Source organism: Orbicella franksi, chromosome 7 (assembly GCF_964199315.1).
Source record: "Orbicella franksi chromosome 7, jaOrbFran1.1, whole genome shotgun sequence".
Taxonomy (NCBI): domain Eukaryota; kingdom Metazoa; phylum Cnidaria; class Anthozoa; order Scleractinia; family Merulinidae; genus Orbicella; species Orbicella franksi.
In genome coordinates, this window is record NC_138151.1 from 3,214,192 (window position 1) to 3,231,202 (window position 17,011).

General features: G+C 40.4%; 2 protein-coding genes and 1 long non-coding RNA gene across 8 annotated transcripts in view; 2 read left to right on the forward strand and 1 right to left on the reverse strand.

Annotated features, from left to right (window-relative positions):
- The window catches only part of LOC145493200 (uncharacterized), an 82,247-nt gene that overhangs the window by 14,923 nt on the left and 50,313 nt on the right, over positions 1-17,011 (reverse strand). For all 3 annotated transcript variants that reach the window (XR_014050104.1, XR_014050103.1, XR_014050102.1), the window contains exons 4-5: positions 12,697-12,767; positions 6,166-6,253 (exon numbers count right to left, since the gene is read on the reverse strand). This is a non-coding gene — a long non-coding RNA (uncharacterized LOC145493200). The remainder of the gene's footprint in view (positions 1-6,165; positions 6,254-12,696; positions 12,768-17,011) is intronic.
- LOC145493183 (ectodysplasin-A-like) lies at positions 887-6,156 on the forward strand. The gene is made up of 7 exons (XM_081472602.1): positions 887-932; positions 1,620-1,637; positions 2,009-2,116; positions 2,877-2,984; positions 3,323-3,348; positions 3,815-3,866; positions 4,365-6,156. The coding sequence occupies exons 1-7, from the start codon at positions 896-898 to the stop codon at positions 4,727-4,729; spliced, it is 714 nt and encodes a 237-aa protein (XP_081328728.1). The 5' UTR covers positions 887-895; the 3' UTR covers positions 4,730-6,156.
- On the forward strand, positions 6,273-16,946 carry LOC145493169 (uncharacterized). 4 transcript variants are annotated; one of them, XM_081472584.1, is made up of 9 exons: positions 6,273-8,191; positions 8,345-8,414; positions 10,354-10,398; positions 11,894-11,920; positions 12,223-12,339; positions 12,834-12,932; positions 13,436-13,461; positions 13,838-13,889; positions 15,566-16,946. In XM_081472584.1, the coding sequence occupies exons 1-9, from the start codon at positions 7,910-7,912 to the stop codon at positions 15,925-15,927; spliced, it is 1,080 nt and encodes a 359-aa protein (XP_081328710.1). In that variant the 5' UTR covers positions 6,273-7,909; the 3' UTR covers positions 15,928-16,946. The 4 variants fall into 4 exon arrangements, with proteins under 4 accessions (XP_081328710.1, XP_081328708.1, XP_081328709.1 ...); XM_081472582.1 differs by having other exon boundaries at positions 14,002-15,656; XM_081472583.1 differs by having other exon boundaries at positions 14,005-15,656.

Below are 17,011 nucleotides of genomic sequence, written 5' to 3' on the forward strand. Positions count from 1 at the left end.
TCTTTTCAGCTTTTTAAAATTACAACGAACAAAAAGAACAAGGGAATTCATTGCTTACAATATTGTTCATTTTAATCAGGATGTCGGCTGAAATGAGTATACTGAAATTTTTCTATCTTACTTCCGCATATTTTTCGGTTAGTGAATTGAATTGTAACTTCATTTCAGTATTAATGTATTTCTTGGAAATTTCAGTAGCCTTTGTGATTGCTAACTTCTTCCTGTTGATTTTTCGACTTTCTTTGTGCTCACTTCAAAGCCTTTCCACAATCCACGTGTGTTTAGTCAGTTTCTCCTTCCGCAGGGGGGAAGCCATTGCTATTGGCTGAGCAATATACGAAATCCAATATAGAGACGTTTTTGACATGAAGATGTCAAAAGTCAATCAAAGACTTAATCAAGAGTATCATGAAAGACGCGTTTCAATATAACGCAGTTCATTTTCATTCCGAGCAATAACTCGTACAATTTACTATAGATTATCTATGATTGGGTACACGATAAGCGATTTTGCAGCAACAATGGAGACTGGCCTATCGTTTGTCGACCCTTACTGATTTTGTTGCTATATTATCATAAGGGCTTCAAAAAAACACGGCAAGAACTTCATGGTAGGACACATACAGTCGCCTTACCCGTCGCCCCATAAATGCTAATCGCAAGCAAACTGCAGGGCGACTATATGAGTAGCCCTCCATGAGTTATAAACCGAGAAAACAGGTTGCTTTTCAATTACTTTGCATGACAAAAGACTGACGTTCCTGCAGGCAAAACACCCAAGCGTGAAGATAATAACGACTTCGCTCGTCAATGATACACAGCCTCCACCCGACGGGTGTAATTCATTGTAGTTACGGCCGCCCGGAATCAAGCATTATAAATCATACTAAAAGACATGCCTTATTTCTTTGCACATATCCGATGCAAAAGAGGTGAGAAAAGAAAAGGCATTGAGTGGTGCATGATGTTGTGTTTATGATGTGAAGTTTATATGAAATAATTCATATATGAACTGCGGTTGTAGATGAAAGTTGTTGTGTGTTCTTAATGTTATGTTTATGTTATAGCCTATTGCCAAAACATGAGAGGACTGGGAAAGAGTGTGGTTGTTTTCCGTTTGTTTGAAAAACTAAGATATTCAAATGAAGCATCAACTAAATTTGAGAGTCTTAAGCAAGAATAGAAGTATTAAGAGGAGGAAAATGGCAAAATGATAGCTCTTCAAATATCACCTAAAATAGAGAGTTTGTATGGACTGGGTAGACAGGCCGCAAAATTTTTAAGGGTTTGTATGGAATTTTGCAACTTTTGCAAGGCTCCCATTTGGAAAATTTGCCGCTGAAAACTCTCAAACTTGACTGGGTAGCTTTTCATTTAGTAACATTTTAGTTGAAATGTTTAGATTTTCAATCTAATCAATATAAGAAACTCGTCCCAGTCCTCTCACGTTTTTGCAATGGGCTATGTCTGTTTTTGTTATTATTTAAATTTGTAAACTGCTTCTAATGTAGTTGTACAGAGGTATGTTTTAACATCTACAAAGTAGCAACAGCTTCTTCAAAGATTGGCGGTTTGATCGAATTTATATCCTAAAACATGTTTTCTCGTTTTCTCGGTAGGTTGCAAAGGCAAAAAAGGTAAATTGAGAGACTGAATTAACACACACTGTTTGTTTTAAACACCCGACCCAGAATTTCAGTCAAGGTCAAACGCCATCTCCGTACCAGTCTCCCTAGGCTCCAAAAAACTTGGGCTGACTGAGCGACGGTAACCTGGGTACTTAGGGCAGTCACAAGAGACTACGATAGATCGTAACAAAACGAAAAGAAGGCGTCCATCGGTTAAGCTACTGAATAGTTTTGCGGCAATGTCCGAGCCAGAGAACTGTTGTGCTCAGTTTTTGGCCTTTATGAAATAATTCCAATTGATTGTAGGCTTAAAAGTCGAGAAATTTCGAGCTATTCACACAAACGACTTATTAAATTTTTCATTTTATTCGCTCTCATAGGGGAAAAGGGTGACCAGGGCACTACTGGTAATCCAGGACCTCCCGGCCCAATTGGACCGCCAGGACTTCGCGGTGAAACTGGGCCGAGTGGCGCCGAAGGAAAAGAAGGTCAGTTGTTATATTTCTCAGGCTGTTATTTTTTTATTTCAGAGGATTTCGTTCACGATATTCGTGATGAAGTAGAATCATGAGCAAGGATATCAGTATAAAATAGTTCATTAATGTGAGTATATTCTCATTCATCTCAAACAAACGAGTTTTTTTGCTTTTTGGATGCTCTGTACGTTCGCAGTGGAACAAAATTGCTCAAAAAAATGTTCAAAAGTTGTTGTTTAAAGTGGTCAATGCGCTTAGCTACACCGAAAGGAAAATCATATATCAACGCAACTGAACATAATAGGCTTAAAACACAAAAGGCGCCGTTAAGGCTCCATTGCCCAGTTTTCAAATTATCGCGAAAAAGAATAACCTTGTCTTTGAAGCCATTTTCTTGTTTTCGGCAAATTTCTGTCGTTCGACCGCTGTCAAGTTCCCATCGATCATTTTAGAGGCGAGGATTATCAGTTTTAAGAGGTAACTGAACAAGATTGAACGAAAGGACTAACCTTACTTTATAAAGGATCTAATTCCGATTTGAAATGAATTTAACACTGTGAAGCTACTTTTCCACCAGGTTAATCTCATATTCATTATTTCCTCCGAACGCAACGGTCTTTAGACAAGAAACTTTCATTAGGCAGATTTTCTTACTCATTTTGGAGGACATAAATTTTTTGGTGGTGTATCTCATCTCCGACGTAGTACAGTGTACTTCTTAAAGTTACGTGAAAGAAATTTGGAACAAAGTGTTTTTTCTTCTTTTTTTTAGGTAAACAAGGCCCTGTTGGTCCCCAGGGTCCTCAGGGAGGTAAGGGAGACGAGGGCGAAATGGGACCGAAAGGAACTATGGGACTTCCAGGGCCGCAAGGCTTACCAGGTTTGATTTGTGTTTTAGTGTTTTCTAGCCTGTCACATTCACATGGTAGTAAGATGCCACGTCAAAGTAAGTCCAGTAACTAACCTGCCCCTGCAAAATTTAGTGAATTAAATCGAAAAATAATGTAATAAACAAAATGAAGGAATTTTTCCATCTCAACTCCAACCCATCAACACTTAATCACTCCCTTAATTTCTAATTTCTCAGTACGTCTAATTTACTATAGCCATTATTTCTACCACAATCCATACTCTATCCACGGTTTTCTTTCAGTATTACCCTATTTACGAGCCTGATATCAAAATTTTACTGAAATATTTTTACACACTTTTCTACAGGACCGCCTGGCCCAGCTGGTGCACTCGTAAGTATACGTACATACATACATACATACATCATTTATTTGTTTACGCAGGTTGGTATATAGGCAGCGTAAGCTGATGTGGACCTGCGGTTAATTAGGAGTATATCGCGTAATGTTTTATTGCTTAATCAATAGAGTTTAAATAGGTAGGAAAGTGTGATCGTCCCGGTGTAGGGGGCTCTCAAAAAGGCGATTTTTAGCAACAGAAGTTTCAACGTCAGTTATGTTTAGACTCGGATGACTAGCCTCCGCCTTCTACGTCGGTTTGGTTTACTTGAAGTGCGGCAAACCACTTTGGATGGAATAAACTGAATTTAGTTTTACCCAGTAGCAACGAGAAACACTTCTAACCTTAAACATAGTTTAATGGGTTGACCCATTAGGTTCCTTTGCTGCTGTTTCTAACCTGTGCCGTTGCTAGTGAAGAAGCTAATTTTATTTGTTTCTGCCTTATTTTGCATTTTAGATAAGCGAGAGCATCCACTTGGTGGGAAAAGGCCATGAAATAGAACAAGCTCGTAAGTCCTGAGAAAGCATGATTCACTTACCTAGAACCAAGAGTGATTAGCACCTACTTTCTCCTTGCAATATTATACTTTGCCAGACAGACAGGTGACGAGCAGAGACAAAATCATCAACTGGAGGATATGGTCTTGACATCAATGCCACCAGTTTTTTCAAACTAACTATGGACGTCGACCGAGAGAGAACACTTTTAGCGTATCCCATAGTCTTTCCATAGCCATGGTTTCTATTTTAATTTATCTATGATTTTTCTCAGTCTAGGTTCCAGACCACTAATAAGAACGATATGAATAGTTGTTCAAAAATTGCAACGCTTACGTTGCCCAGGATACGAAATGTCAAGTTTAGTATGAAACTGCGTTGGTGTACAATGTTTATCACGGCTGTTTGTGTTTTATTTTCAATCAAGGAACGAACAAGAGTTTAATTTACCTAGTTGTTAAACTTTCTTTGTGTCAGTTAAAATCGATTCATGTCTGGTTGTCTTTCAGATCACCACCTCATCACCAACTGGAAAATGAGTCACAGGGTAGGCAGTATCTTGTACCATGAGTCCACAGGCACCGTGGAAATCAAAAGACAAGGATATTATTTCATATACAGCCAAATGTATTATTACGACGGCGAAACACATCAGATGGCTCATAACACTTACATCAACAACAAAAAGGTCATGGAGAGCTTATCAAGCGTGATTAACGAAACGAAAAAGTATAACACTAAGTATCATGGCGGAGTGTTTATGCTTCGAGTTAACGACACCATCTCTGTTCGTGTTCCGTACACGAGTCGCTACAATATGGACAGCTTGAAAAGCTTCTTTGGTGCATTTTTGATTCACCCGACTGATGATTAACAGGCCATTTCTGAGTTACCTTGTACTAGTTCCACCTCTGTTTTAAAACGAGTCTAAGTGCATAACCCTGGGGTGGATCTAAGGGGATTCGGGGGGGGCTCGGCAACCCCCCTAATGTAAAACTAATGACTTAACTTGGCTTCAGACTGCCGGAAAACCAATTTTCGAGGAGCTCAAGATTTTAAAAATTTTCCGGGGTTGCATGCCCCTGAATCTTCCTACGGGGGAACGCCTTGGGCGGTCCGCATCTCGAACCCCCTTTCCTAAGAGTGCGTTTCTTTGAGGGTGATCTGGATCAGGATCAGTGATCCAAGGTCACTCGGATCATGGTGCATCAAAGGAACCGATGAATCCACTCTGGTCATGGATTCATCGGTTCCTTTGATGCGCTATGATTTGAGTGATCTTGGATCACTGATCCTGATCCAGATCACCCGAAAGGAACGCACCCGAAAATCCTGTACGTATTCACCCCAGAAACCTCTCATATAAAAATGAGTTTGATTTTCATGAAAATGAACCTGTAGGCGGCACACATTTCCATATGAATGGTTTCACACGAAGACTCGTTTTGAAACAGAGGCAAAAGGCAACTAGGAAGTGGCCTACTGGACATACAGGGGTGATTTGTAAATGAAAGCTGTTAGTCATTTAAAGCCGGAGCAATTTGTCTGCATTGATTTTGAATGACAAAGATTTGTCCGACCTCATTAACAAAATGTGCAGTCTGTCATTTTTCCTTAATTTAGCGTGATAAATAGCCGTCTCCCTTCGCGCGGTTTAATTTGATCCGAAAAATTCCATTCTGATGACGTACACTACCAAGATTCCAGCCTCGTTCCTAATGACCTTAGAGATAATAATGAGGTGGGCTCCAATAGCCCTTTTCACGGTTAGCTTTCTCATTTGCATTGCAATGTAATCTAACGTGGATGTGAGGCAATTTCGGGCTATTTTGCAGTTTTAACCCAAAACTGCCTCGCATCGACGTTAGATTACATTGTAATGCAAATGAGAAAAACTAACCGTGAAAAGGGCTATTGGTCGTTACTCGCGCGAAAGTCACAACTGAGCCGTGATAACCAGTCAGGCGCAACATGGAGCTCCCTAGAGCAAAATGATCATCATGAATTGCTGCGGGTCGAATTGAAAAAAAATTGGGGGTGGGGAGGGGGGGTGGAAGAGTACTTCTGTTGTGATTTACGCTCATTTGTTTATTGTCAGTTTAATTGGTTTTGATCGGTCAGCTTAGGTAGAGGAAGCTTTTTGAGTCATTAGCGCCATTCTTTGTCTTTAAGTAAGTTAATAAGCCACGTGCAATTATAATAGTTTCATCAAGTAAAAACGGAGATCATGGATCTCCTTTCATCACAATAATATGCTGTAAATAATATTGCACTGCTGCTACAACGCTTACGAGAAATGCACTGACATACCTAACACTGCTGGAGGCCTGGATCCAGTGCAGACCTCTCAGTACACATGTAGCCAATATCAGCGAAGTTCATATAATATACCAGTGCACTGTAAAAAATTAAGTCAAAATATGGTTAATTAAAGTCTTTAGTGATGAAATGTGAGTCAAATTCAACTGGTGTCTGATTTAGACAGGTTTCTTTTCTAGAATCTGAATGAGCTTGCTGGTTGGTTTTTGCAGGCTTAAAGGACTCTGGTCAGCCTGCGCCATTTTCGTTGCTATCGAAATTCTTGATATTACAGGGTGAAGCGCAATCTTTCTGCTATACTGTAAGTTGCGTTTTTGAAAATAAGTAATTATCGTTAGTAGTTTTATAGTGATTTCCTTCGTTTTGACAAGCTCCGAATAAAATATAATGGCCGAACTCTCGCATGTACACAAAACCAAACATGTGGCTGACTAGAGCTCTTTCAAAAACACAACGCGATTAAGCGGCTCGGGTTCGAACCCTGGCTTAGCCTGCGTGCAGGCTCACCTTGGAGTCACACGCGTGAACTGGCAAGCGAAGAGATCCGGCGGGGTGGATCCGGCGGGGCGGCGTTGGCTAGCCCTGGCCAGGGTTTTTGTGTCGTGTTTTTGGGCAAGACATTACCCACCCGGTGGGACACCCATATGAAAATGTCGGGAGTGTTCGTCTGAAAATTTGACTTAAACCCCTAAAGGATACCAATCTGGGCCTTGCTCGAGCTGTATTTGAGCCGTAAAAGATATCACTCAAACTAGTAAACCTGAGTCGAGGGACCGGCGAAAATCGAGCCTAAAAATGGACATAAGAGCCCTTTTTAATACTATTTCTTCAAGTGCACCTTAAAAGAAACTTTGACGTGGCGTTTCGTGGAGACCAAAACCCTTTATTTTATACCCCTTAGCATTACCGGCCTTTTCATATGGGAGGTCCTCCTCGGGACTTCACAACTATCGTGCCTGTCTTCATGCAGTTAGGGGAAACCTTACAGAATACTGAGGTGTGCCCTGAGGCTGACTAGTATTCCCCCCCGGGAGGAGAAGCAGCAACGCTCCTGGGAGCTATAAGCCAAGGAAACCTTCGACAGTGTGACTAGTGGCCCTAGGATCGAAAATTATTAAAAACAAAAACAAAAACAAAAAAAACAGCGATGCGGGGAAGATATATTGTTGTAGTACCAAGTTCTCAGAACTAACCTTAAAAAAAATTATGGGAGTAGGAGCCCACGATCCGGAGCCTGCATCGCCCATCATCGCTAACCCTTGGAGTCAACCATATGGAGGGTCCCAGTCATAGGCTCGATCCTGATGGGAGTTGGTAAGGGGAATTAATACACTCCGGCACAGCGACGTCAGATTTTCTCACTCAAGGACGGAGCTGCAGTTTCAGGGACATTACCTAGTCCCCTTAGACACCGTTTTCTCCCAGAACCAAATTTAGAACTGCATTCTCAAAAATGAACAATTGTCGTGACATTGAGTGATTCAAATCGTTTCCTTGCTTTCCGATTTCGCAGCGCTGTACTTGCAGTATACCTAAAACTTTCAATTTTTCTCTGGCTGTCAATCAGCTAGGCACATGCGCAAAGATGGCCTTGTTTTCCGAGAAAAGTCTATGAAATCTCAATGAAGCGTGGAAAATTTGAAGACAGTGCTTTGCGCCGGACTGCGGAGGCCGGCTATCAAAACAAAAGCATGAGTTTGGGACTAAGAGTTTCCTCGTAAAACACACTTAACCGATGGACCAACGGAGGAAAACATGTGCGCGTCGCACTTTTACCAACTTTGCGATTCTAACGGCTGCATTGTACATCATAATCGTGACGGTTTTAGTAGTAAATCTGCATCGTCTCGTGGTGTCGCAGTTTGCAAGAATTCAAACACTAGAAACTGTCGCAGACAAGCTGGCCGCGCGCGTTGACAAGTTGGAAAACAGCTTCACAGCTCAGAAGACGGATGAGGAATCTGTGGGTGAAACTGATGGCGTTTTGGAGGAAAAATCTGCCCGTCTGAAAAACAAGGTTAGCTGTTTTGACGGTGCAAACTAAGCAGAGGAGTTAAGCTTAATTGCGTATTCAAATATTGCGTCAATTTGCTTATCAATGTTCTAAGAACCGATGCATTCATTAGGAAGTAGGAACAATGGAGGATTGTTGTTTGCTTCTTTTTCGCAGCTCGCTTTATCCGATCTTCCTCAAGGGAGGAACAAAAGACAGTTTGAAGGCTACTGCCCCTGTTTACAAGGTAATCTTATTGGTGCCAAGAATAACACTCAATTGACAGGACACGGTTAAGAGATTCCAAAGACACAAATTTTAAAACAATTGGTTTACATCCAAAAAGATCCGCGTAGAACAGGTCAGGAGTAGGGTGAAATACAACTTGTCTGCGAGTGAAAGAATACAATTATCTCTACAGGGCAAAGAAAGATTTTAATGAATGCACTTTGGTCTTTTGAGTTTGTTTACTTCCGTGTTGGTGCCCATGAGTCGTGAATTTGTAAACTGATCAGTTTTTACAAGAACCGAAAAAATAAACATTCATTCGTCACTCGGTATCTTGAAACTGGACTCCAAGCGATTGTGGAAACAACTACAATACAACACAATAGCTCAAAACGTTTCTGCTATTTCGGTGTCAGTATAATTCGTGACCTTTAGTCGAGGCAATAATAATGTTGTCGCTGACATAAATCAACTTAAGATGTTTACTTTTGCGTACTTTTGTTTCTCGGTAACGATTGTTTTGGCCACATCAGTTCCAAATTATTCTTCTGTAGCTTAGAATCTCACCGGTATAAGAGTTTGGCGTAAATTAATAGATGCAACTAGATACAAGTAATTTGTTGACGTGCGAAACCCACAGTTCCAGCGGAAAAGGTGTCTGGCTGGGAAAGTGCGTGATAAACGTTCGAACAATACAGAAGAAAGTTCCAATTTTAAATACTTGATGACAGCTATAGCTTCCTGATGTGAAAAATGCTTGAGTATTTGACCTCAATAGGAACAGCTTAGGAACAAAAGGAGGAGAATGTCATGATATTTGATATCTAATGCGTATTGAAATCGAATTAACAAGTTTTAAGATTTGCATAGAATATATGATTTGTCATTCGATCTCTGTTTTGCCGAGATCGAGATTCAACCGATCATCAAAACTTCCAGCATTCTTGTTCAATTGCATTTTTTTACAGTCTGCAAGAATTTAATAGCGTTTCCGATCTGATTGTAGAAATTAAACGCACTATTCTGCTTTTACTCCAAAGTTTCTCATCCAAAACGACCAAATGATAAACACGTGTTGATTGCGTGACCGGCGAGTGACCTTCAAAACAATGACTCATGGACAAAGGACTCTTGGAATATAAGGATTCGCGGAACGAATGCCACACTGCAGTGCTTCTAGTGCTTAACGCTCGAACTAGTTAAGTTTTGTCTTTCATCACGATTAGAATTCTTTCATTTTGAATGAATCAAAATGCAAATGTTTTAAAAATGAGAGGCAACTACCATATCATATGCATGCTAAACAGAGTGTTTCTGACCAAAGGGATACCCTGTGAGAGAGAAATTTCCTTCTCTTTCTACTCAGTGAAGACAAAAGGAACCTCTCCTTGCAACCACTCGATCATGTTATCAGCCGCCATTCAATCCCAGAGATGAATAAATTAAGTTTTAACTGGTTTAAACTTACATAAATGTATTCATGACAGAATTAGGATTCAAAATGCTGTCCTTGGGCTGGTCAAGTAAGCATCAAAATTTTAAACGTCTGTTCAACGAAAAACTGGCAATGTTTGATTTCCGGCTGTTTGCACAGTGCCAGAAAATATTGCTTACATTACTTTACCTTTGCAAGCTACTCAGTGTGTCAAAGGAGCTGGATATGAGTGTTGACAGGCAGGTTATTACGTTTGAATTATCCAAAACAGTTTGTTTTTCAGCAGTTTATCCGCTTGAAAGGTCTTGTTTTTGTAATCTTGTTTTTGTGCAGTTTAGGTTGGATAAGAAAAGAAAAGTAAATGCTAAATTTTCCTAAGACCTTTGCAACATTTCTTGAGAAATTAACAACGGAAAAATTGGAATTCAAGTACTTCACCGTAAGAACCGTAAATTCAATTTCTAGCACTCTGACAATCTCTAATCTTGTACATAATTTTCATAATTTTTCATTTTCCTTGCAGGCCCTAAAGGAGAACCGGGCCCTCCAGGGCCGAAAGGAAATTCAGGTACATGACGTACTGCTTGGCTGATTATTAACTCTGCTAGTAATATAGCGCGCGGGCTCGTGTGTGTGTACGTTGACAACGCATTTACATGTCTCCTCTTCAAATAGTCAAGAATACGGGTAGTCTGTCTTTCGCTTAGTCCGTTCTGCGTGACACGAAAGAAAACCGCGAGAAAAAAATGGCTCGCGAAATCCTGGCGGTGAGAAGCGCTTCTCGTTCCCAGGATTTCGCGCGGCCATTTTTTCGTCGCGGTTTATTTACGGTCTCACTCGACGGGTTAAGCGAAAGAGGGAATACTCGTAGTCTACAAATAGTATTTCAAGGAGTTTTAAACTGAGTTTTTCAGCTCACACATGCACAAACTTTGTCGCTATAAGGTTTCTTTCACGATAGACTTTTTTTTTAAATACTGGGAATATCAGGTCATGGGCTCCTGGGAATATACATTTCCAATGTTCATCATTGCTTAATAGACCAATTTCGATATATTAAAATTCAGCCTAACACAATAGACCTCAGCACGAGGCTCTGGGGAAAAAACCCCACAAACTCTGTAGTTATTCCCCAGAGCTACGTACTGGGGTCTATTGTTTTAGGCTGAATTTTAATATATCGAAATTAGTCTATATAGAGCATCTTCACTCACGTGGCTAGCAGCCATGCAAATTATTGAATCAAAAGAAAGTGTTTACATAAGAAAAGAGTTCAACTCCCACAGGCTTGGCTAGGGACGGCAACATGGCCGCCGTTTCATTGTTTTCGGACACCAATATGGCTGCCGTGACGTCATGTGAAAGCACTCTATTCACAATGACGTCAATCTGTTGTGGGTCACGTGATATGACCGTATATTGTGTTGACGTCACGAACGTGGATCGTGTGGAAGTCGGAAACTTCGATAAACTGTCCGGCTCTTTAAGTTGTCGCTAGTACAGCTATGCAATGCGCTTAAGCAGGAAATGAAAATTTCACCGAGACATGTCGGAACTATCTTTAGCACGTGCATCTTCGAAAGGGAAGATTTTTTAATGAAGTTGATGAACGCAAACTCGATATGCTTATTCGCCCCGGATACAAACGCACATAACATTATGTGTGAGCACAACGAGCGACTAGTGTAACTAGCGATGTTATTTGAAAAATAAGAAATTGTAGCTCTGGCGTGCAATAATGCTGAAATTCCCTTCCACAAGTCATCAGGCTGGAGCTTATCAGGCCGGTTTCTGTAGCGTGAAGCGACTAGGAGTATTTCTACTCCCCCTTGGATGGGATGCTAGTTCATCGCAGGGTTACCCCCTCCCCCCTCCCCGAGCATTAAGTTCGCCGGTACCCATTTATATACCAACAGTGAAACACATGTTTCCCAATAATCTACGTTTACGCCACCGAGGTTTTGATGAGATTCGGTGGCACAAGGCGTCCTTGATAATCGATATTCAGCAAACATATTTTATTCATGTAATTTTCTAACCCGTTTCTATTTCTTTTTTCGTAGGTCGGCGAGGTAAAAAAGGTAAACGAGGTTAGTTTGTGTTTTGTAAGGTAATGAGGCTTGAATTCTCGCCATTTTTTTCCTTGCCATACTTCCTCGGGCTAGATAGGTAAAGTTCAATTCTGAATTTATCAAACATATCATGTAGTTTGCCAGTCTATAAGAATTTAAGATTGTATCTGTTTAGCCTTTTTGGCTTGCTTAACGTAGTGCGTATGCTGTGGTTTGTTCAGTGATTGGCAGAGAATTAGCAAACCACAGTGCAAAAAGAAACACATTTCTGGTGATAATGGTGCTTTATGGTTAATCACCAACTGGCACCTTTTCCTCAGGGCACAATGGAGATCCAGGCCCTCCCGGCGAAAAAGGCGAAAAAGGCGAAAAAGGCGAAAAAGGCGAAATAGGCTCTGTGGGCCCTCCAGGAATACAGGGACCCAAAGGAACAAAAGGTGAGCTTTCCACATAAGGTTATAAGGTGGTCATGTGACTGAACGTCACGTTTCAGAAATTGAAAGCAAACAGTCTCAAAACTCTCGAAAATTAACGCGAAACCGAAGGAAAAAAAATAATCTTTTCATGTGAGCCTGTTACGATGCCGATTGGTTTTGGCTGTAGATTGTCAAAATTTTAGGCTGAAAATACATCTCGCTTACTTTGTTTAGTTTAACATGAACAAGGAAGTTTATGAGCAAAAAATACAGAGCTAAGAAATCATGAGACACCAAAGTGAACATACTACTACTCTTGAAAGTCATTATAAAAGCAGGAAAACTGCCATTCCTAATAAATAACGTAAAGTCACTTACTTCAACTCAGTTTTACAATCCTGGTTGGAGTCCCCCTGACGTGGCATTTACTTCACTGCACGTTCTTCACGCTAGAATCAAACCAAGTAATACTTAAGTATTATGTCATGACTCTCTTTTTTATGTTTGTATTCCAGGAGACACAGGGCCCTCAGGTCCCGAGGGAGTAGGCGGTAAAAATGGCTCTCAGGGCCCCCCTGGCGTCAAGGGAGACATGGGAACCAAAGGCGACATAGGTAGGAACTTGCGCTTATATTAACCCTATTGCACCTGAAATTTCTTCGTTCGCAAGCCTACCAAGGGGGATGTGGGAAAGTGTCCCCCTTCGTGCAATATGAGGATTCAAAAACTGTTAACTAAGATTCTGCATGGAATCAATTGTTCGTAAAAGCTAAAAACTTACTAAACAGAAAATAAGGTTTGAAAACCGCCGGATTTTAGTTAGAAAAAGAAAACCCCTTGAAGACGTGATTTACGAAAAGTTGCGAAGTTTAGTTTGAAATTAGCACGAACAGTTTGTGCCTCCCCGAGGCATGCGAACATTGTCAGAGAGCAATTGGCACTGGAAGGTAACAAAGTATCATTTTCAGATTGGGGAACTTATTCATATTTTATAAATGAATGTACAGTACAGAGCGGGAACATTAGCACAAGACAAAATAGGCAAAGACAGGACAGCAGTCATGGCACTGAAAGCTCTTATCTTGTTTGTTTTGTTTTTGTTTTGTTTTTTTAATAGGACCTCCTGGGCCGCCCGGAGCGTCGGTGAGTAATCTACCGGCTGACTTTTGTACAAGTGTAGTGGTAAGGAATTAGCGCATAATTTTACAAGAAATCAGCGAAAAGCGTTACTATCGTAAAGGCGGTTAGCCTAGGATCTGATCTCAGATAGGGCTCAGATATGAAACCCAGAAGGGTAAGGAAAAGATATTTGGCCTTGTAAAGAAGGATTCGAACCCACTGCCTTTGGAATTGGTGTTCCCTTTTCGTAATGGCGTTCGAGCTACGAGCAGTCGGAAATTGCCGGGCATAGATGGTAAAAGACATTGAATTTATAACGGTGACGATCATTCATTCATTCACACTGTATAATTACAAGGTCTTAACTTTTAACTAATATATTTTTTTTATTGCCATCTAGATGAGTGAGAGCATCCACCTTGTTGGCGATGGACAAAAAATTCAAAACCCAAGTAATTTGCTTTTTTTTTTTATGGCATCCTTGAAATGACTTAGTCTTTCTGGTCGAGTAAAGACGTGCATGATTCGGAAACTAATCACTAATCAAGTGCAAATATTCGTCAGCAGGCTTCCACCGCATTACAAACTGGGCATTGAAGCACAGGGAGGGCAGCATCTTGTACCACTCACCAACCGGGCACATTGAGGTGAAGAGAAAGGGCTATTACTACATTTACAGCCAAATGTATTACTATGATGGCACCACCATACAGATGGGTCACAACACCTACATCAATCATGAAAAGGTCATGGAAAGTTCAGGGAGCGTTATTAGTGCCGAAAGGAAGTACAACACCAAGTATCATGGCGGGGTATTCTTACTTCAGGAAAATGACACCATCTCCGTTCATATTCCATACACTGTGCACTATTTCATGGATAGTGAGGGCAGCTTTTTCGGAGCCTTTTTGTTACACCATATCGATTAGATTAGATGATGGTCACACGCGGGAATTTAACCTCCTGAAAAGTTAAGGGGCTCCCTCCCTTGGTATATCCTTATGGGAGTACTGTAAATGACTTGTTACTCTTTTCGATCGTTCATTTAGACCAGACTTAAGGCTTCCACGGATGTTTTGCGATAAAGGTCGATGTCTCGTTTTAGGCAAAGGCCATCATAGAACATAGTCTTTTGCTTTAGGTTAGAATTATGTTGTTTAGGGTACTCAACTCCAACAACCGAACGCATTCTGTTTAGCGCCCTAACTCAAAAATAATATCTTAGAGCGATATTATCCTTGTAAGTATATTTGAAGGTTGTAACATTTCAAGGGTGACATGGTCGTACAGCACTATGATATCGGGTTGTCTGTAGTGGCAAGAGGATTTTTCTAGCTTTCTAAACGGTATGATACGTAGATAAACTGTTGATGTTTTAGGTGTCAAGTCAGTTGACGATGTTATGTCCAGTTGGCCTGTGGTCTCGATGCTGCCTGATCTGTGCTCCACGCCGTTTCCACGACACTTTACTGGCTCATTTCATTAATTTCATTCATTTATCTATCAAAAGCTTATGTCAAACACATCATGACCTATGATATTTTGTATCATTGCTCATGAAATACCTGCTTTTCAAATTGTATTCAAAGCGTAGGGAAAATTTCCCCTGATGTTCTTGGTATTGTTGTTGTTGTTGTTGATCATGATAATGACGACGATGCAAATATCGAAAATAGCAGCGTACCAACCAATGGGATGCGAGCATTAACTGATAACAGAATGATAAGAGATGTGATTTATTTCTTGAAAAACAAATAGTTTTAGGATGAATTGTTTATGAATAGGCGATGGACTGTAGGCACATGACTGACTGTAAAACCTACAATGGGATTAAATGATTGGTTCATTAACTAATTCAATAGTCGTATGCACTGTATTTGACTAAATGATTGATTAACAGAGTGCAGACGGAAAACACTAGATTAACTTTCAATCAATTGCTAGGGTGAAATATTAAGCACACAATGTACTGTTTTCTGATTTTATTGGGGATAACCAATGCTGAACGTGTTTTAGTGCCAACCTGACTCAGTGACTTTCCAATCCTGTCATGCCGTTGCTTTCAATCTGTGATCATAACTATTCGCAGCGAATTCCTCTCACCCAGAATGGGTTTGTTTCTTCACAGTAGCAAGACGTACAGTTAGGAACTGGCTTGTAAAGTACAGATCAGGCAGAATTCAACACCATAATGGCATTGTGCAAGTACAAATATCTGGATTTTACTACGTGTATTCCCAGATGTTCTACCATGACGGCACACCACTTCAAATGAGTCATCAGTTGTGCGTCAACTCAGACAAATTCTTGGAGAGTACATCTGCTGTTGTCAGTGAAGCTAGAAAATATAACACCAATTACAATGGCGGCGTAGTCTTACTAAACGCGACGGATCGCATTTCTGTCCGAACTCCTTTCTCGACTCGTTATTACATGAATCCGAGTTCAAGTTATTTTGGCGCATTCCTGCTTCATCCTACAACACGTTGACCTTTCCTGTCCCGAAATTGAACGCATTGTCTTCTAAGTTTGTTCTAGGAAGTTGGTGATATATCAAGGCTGCTACGTTCCGGCTAAGCTCGTCTCCCACCGACTACAGTTTTTCGTTATCCCTTGCCACCTTTCTGCCCGATCAATGCTGTAACAGGAAGTAACTTGTTGATCACTGTTGGGTTAAATACGGTTAAAGTGGTATTTAACTTCCTTAACACTGTTTGCAAGGCAAAATACCTCTTCACTTAGCAATTAACTGCTAGGAAACTGGCCGTGGTTGTAGGATCCTTGAACAGTTTAACCAAGCCCAAAAAAAAAAAAAAGATTTCTTGTTTGCGCAACTTTAGACCCTATTCATAAATGACTAGCACCGTGTCTTGCCCTTTAAACGCACGAGCTTCACACGTGCAGTTTTAATGCAAAATTTAATTTGCAGAGGACTGAGTGACAAAGACATTTGTTCACGAAAACGAGGCTGAAAAAGGCAGAACTGTCTTTATCCGTGCATGCAAACACTGATATCAAACTCTGCAACGATTGGACCAAAACACTCGACCTGCCAAAGATGGCCAAAAAAATTGAAGGAGATGGTAAAGTGTCGTTAATTGACTTGAAATCATAACCTTAAAAAAACATCATATGGCGGCCATTTATGAAGACAGGTCAGAGTTATAACACAGAGCATCTCTAGTTTAGCTTACATGAAGCCCTTTGGTATCCAAAGGTTGTAAGATAGCATTTACTAAATGTGAGTATTGCTGATTCGCGTTAGACGGACAGCTGCTGTGCAAGTTAACTTAGCCTTTTAGTTTGTTATATTGAAAAATGCTATTATTCAGGCTAATAACTTTAATGTCTTTCATTTGTGTTGTTCAAGTTAAATTTTATAGCCATTTGACAATAGATGTGTTTAAGTATCGCTAAATGTATAAAACTGCGTTGTAATATTTTAATTAATATGAATATAAGCTGTAACTTTTCCTTTGCTGCGATCGAAATAAAATTATTGTAGTGAACTGTCGGTGTCGGAATGTTCTTCCGGATCATTAGAGATAAATATGGTAGAAAACTGGTGAAGTGG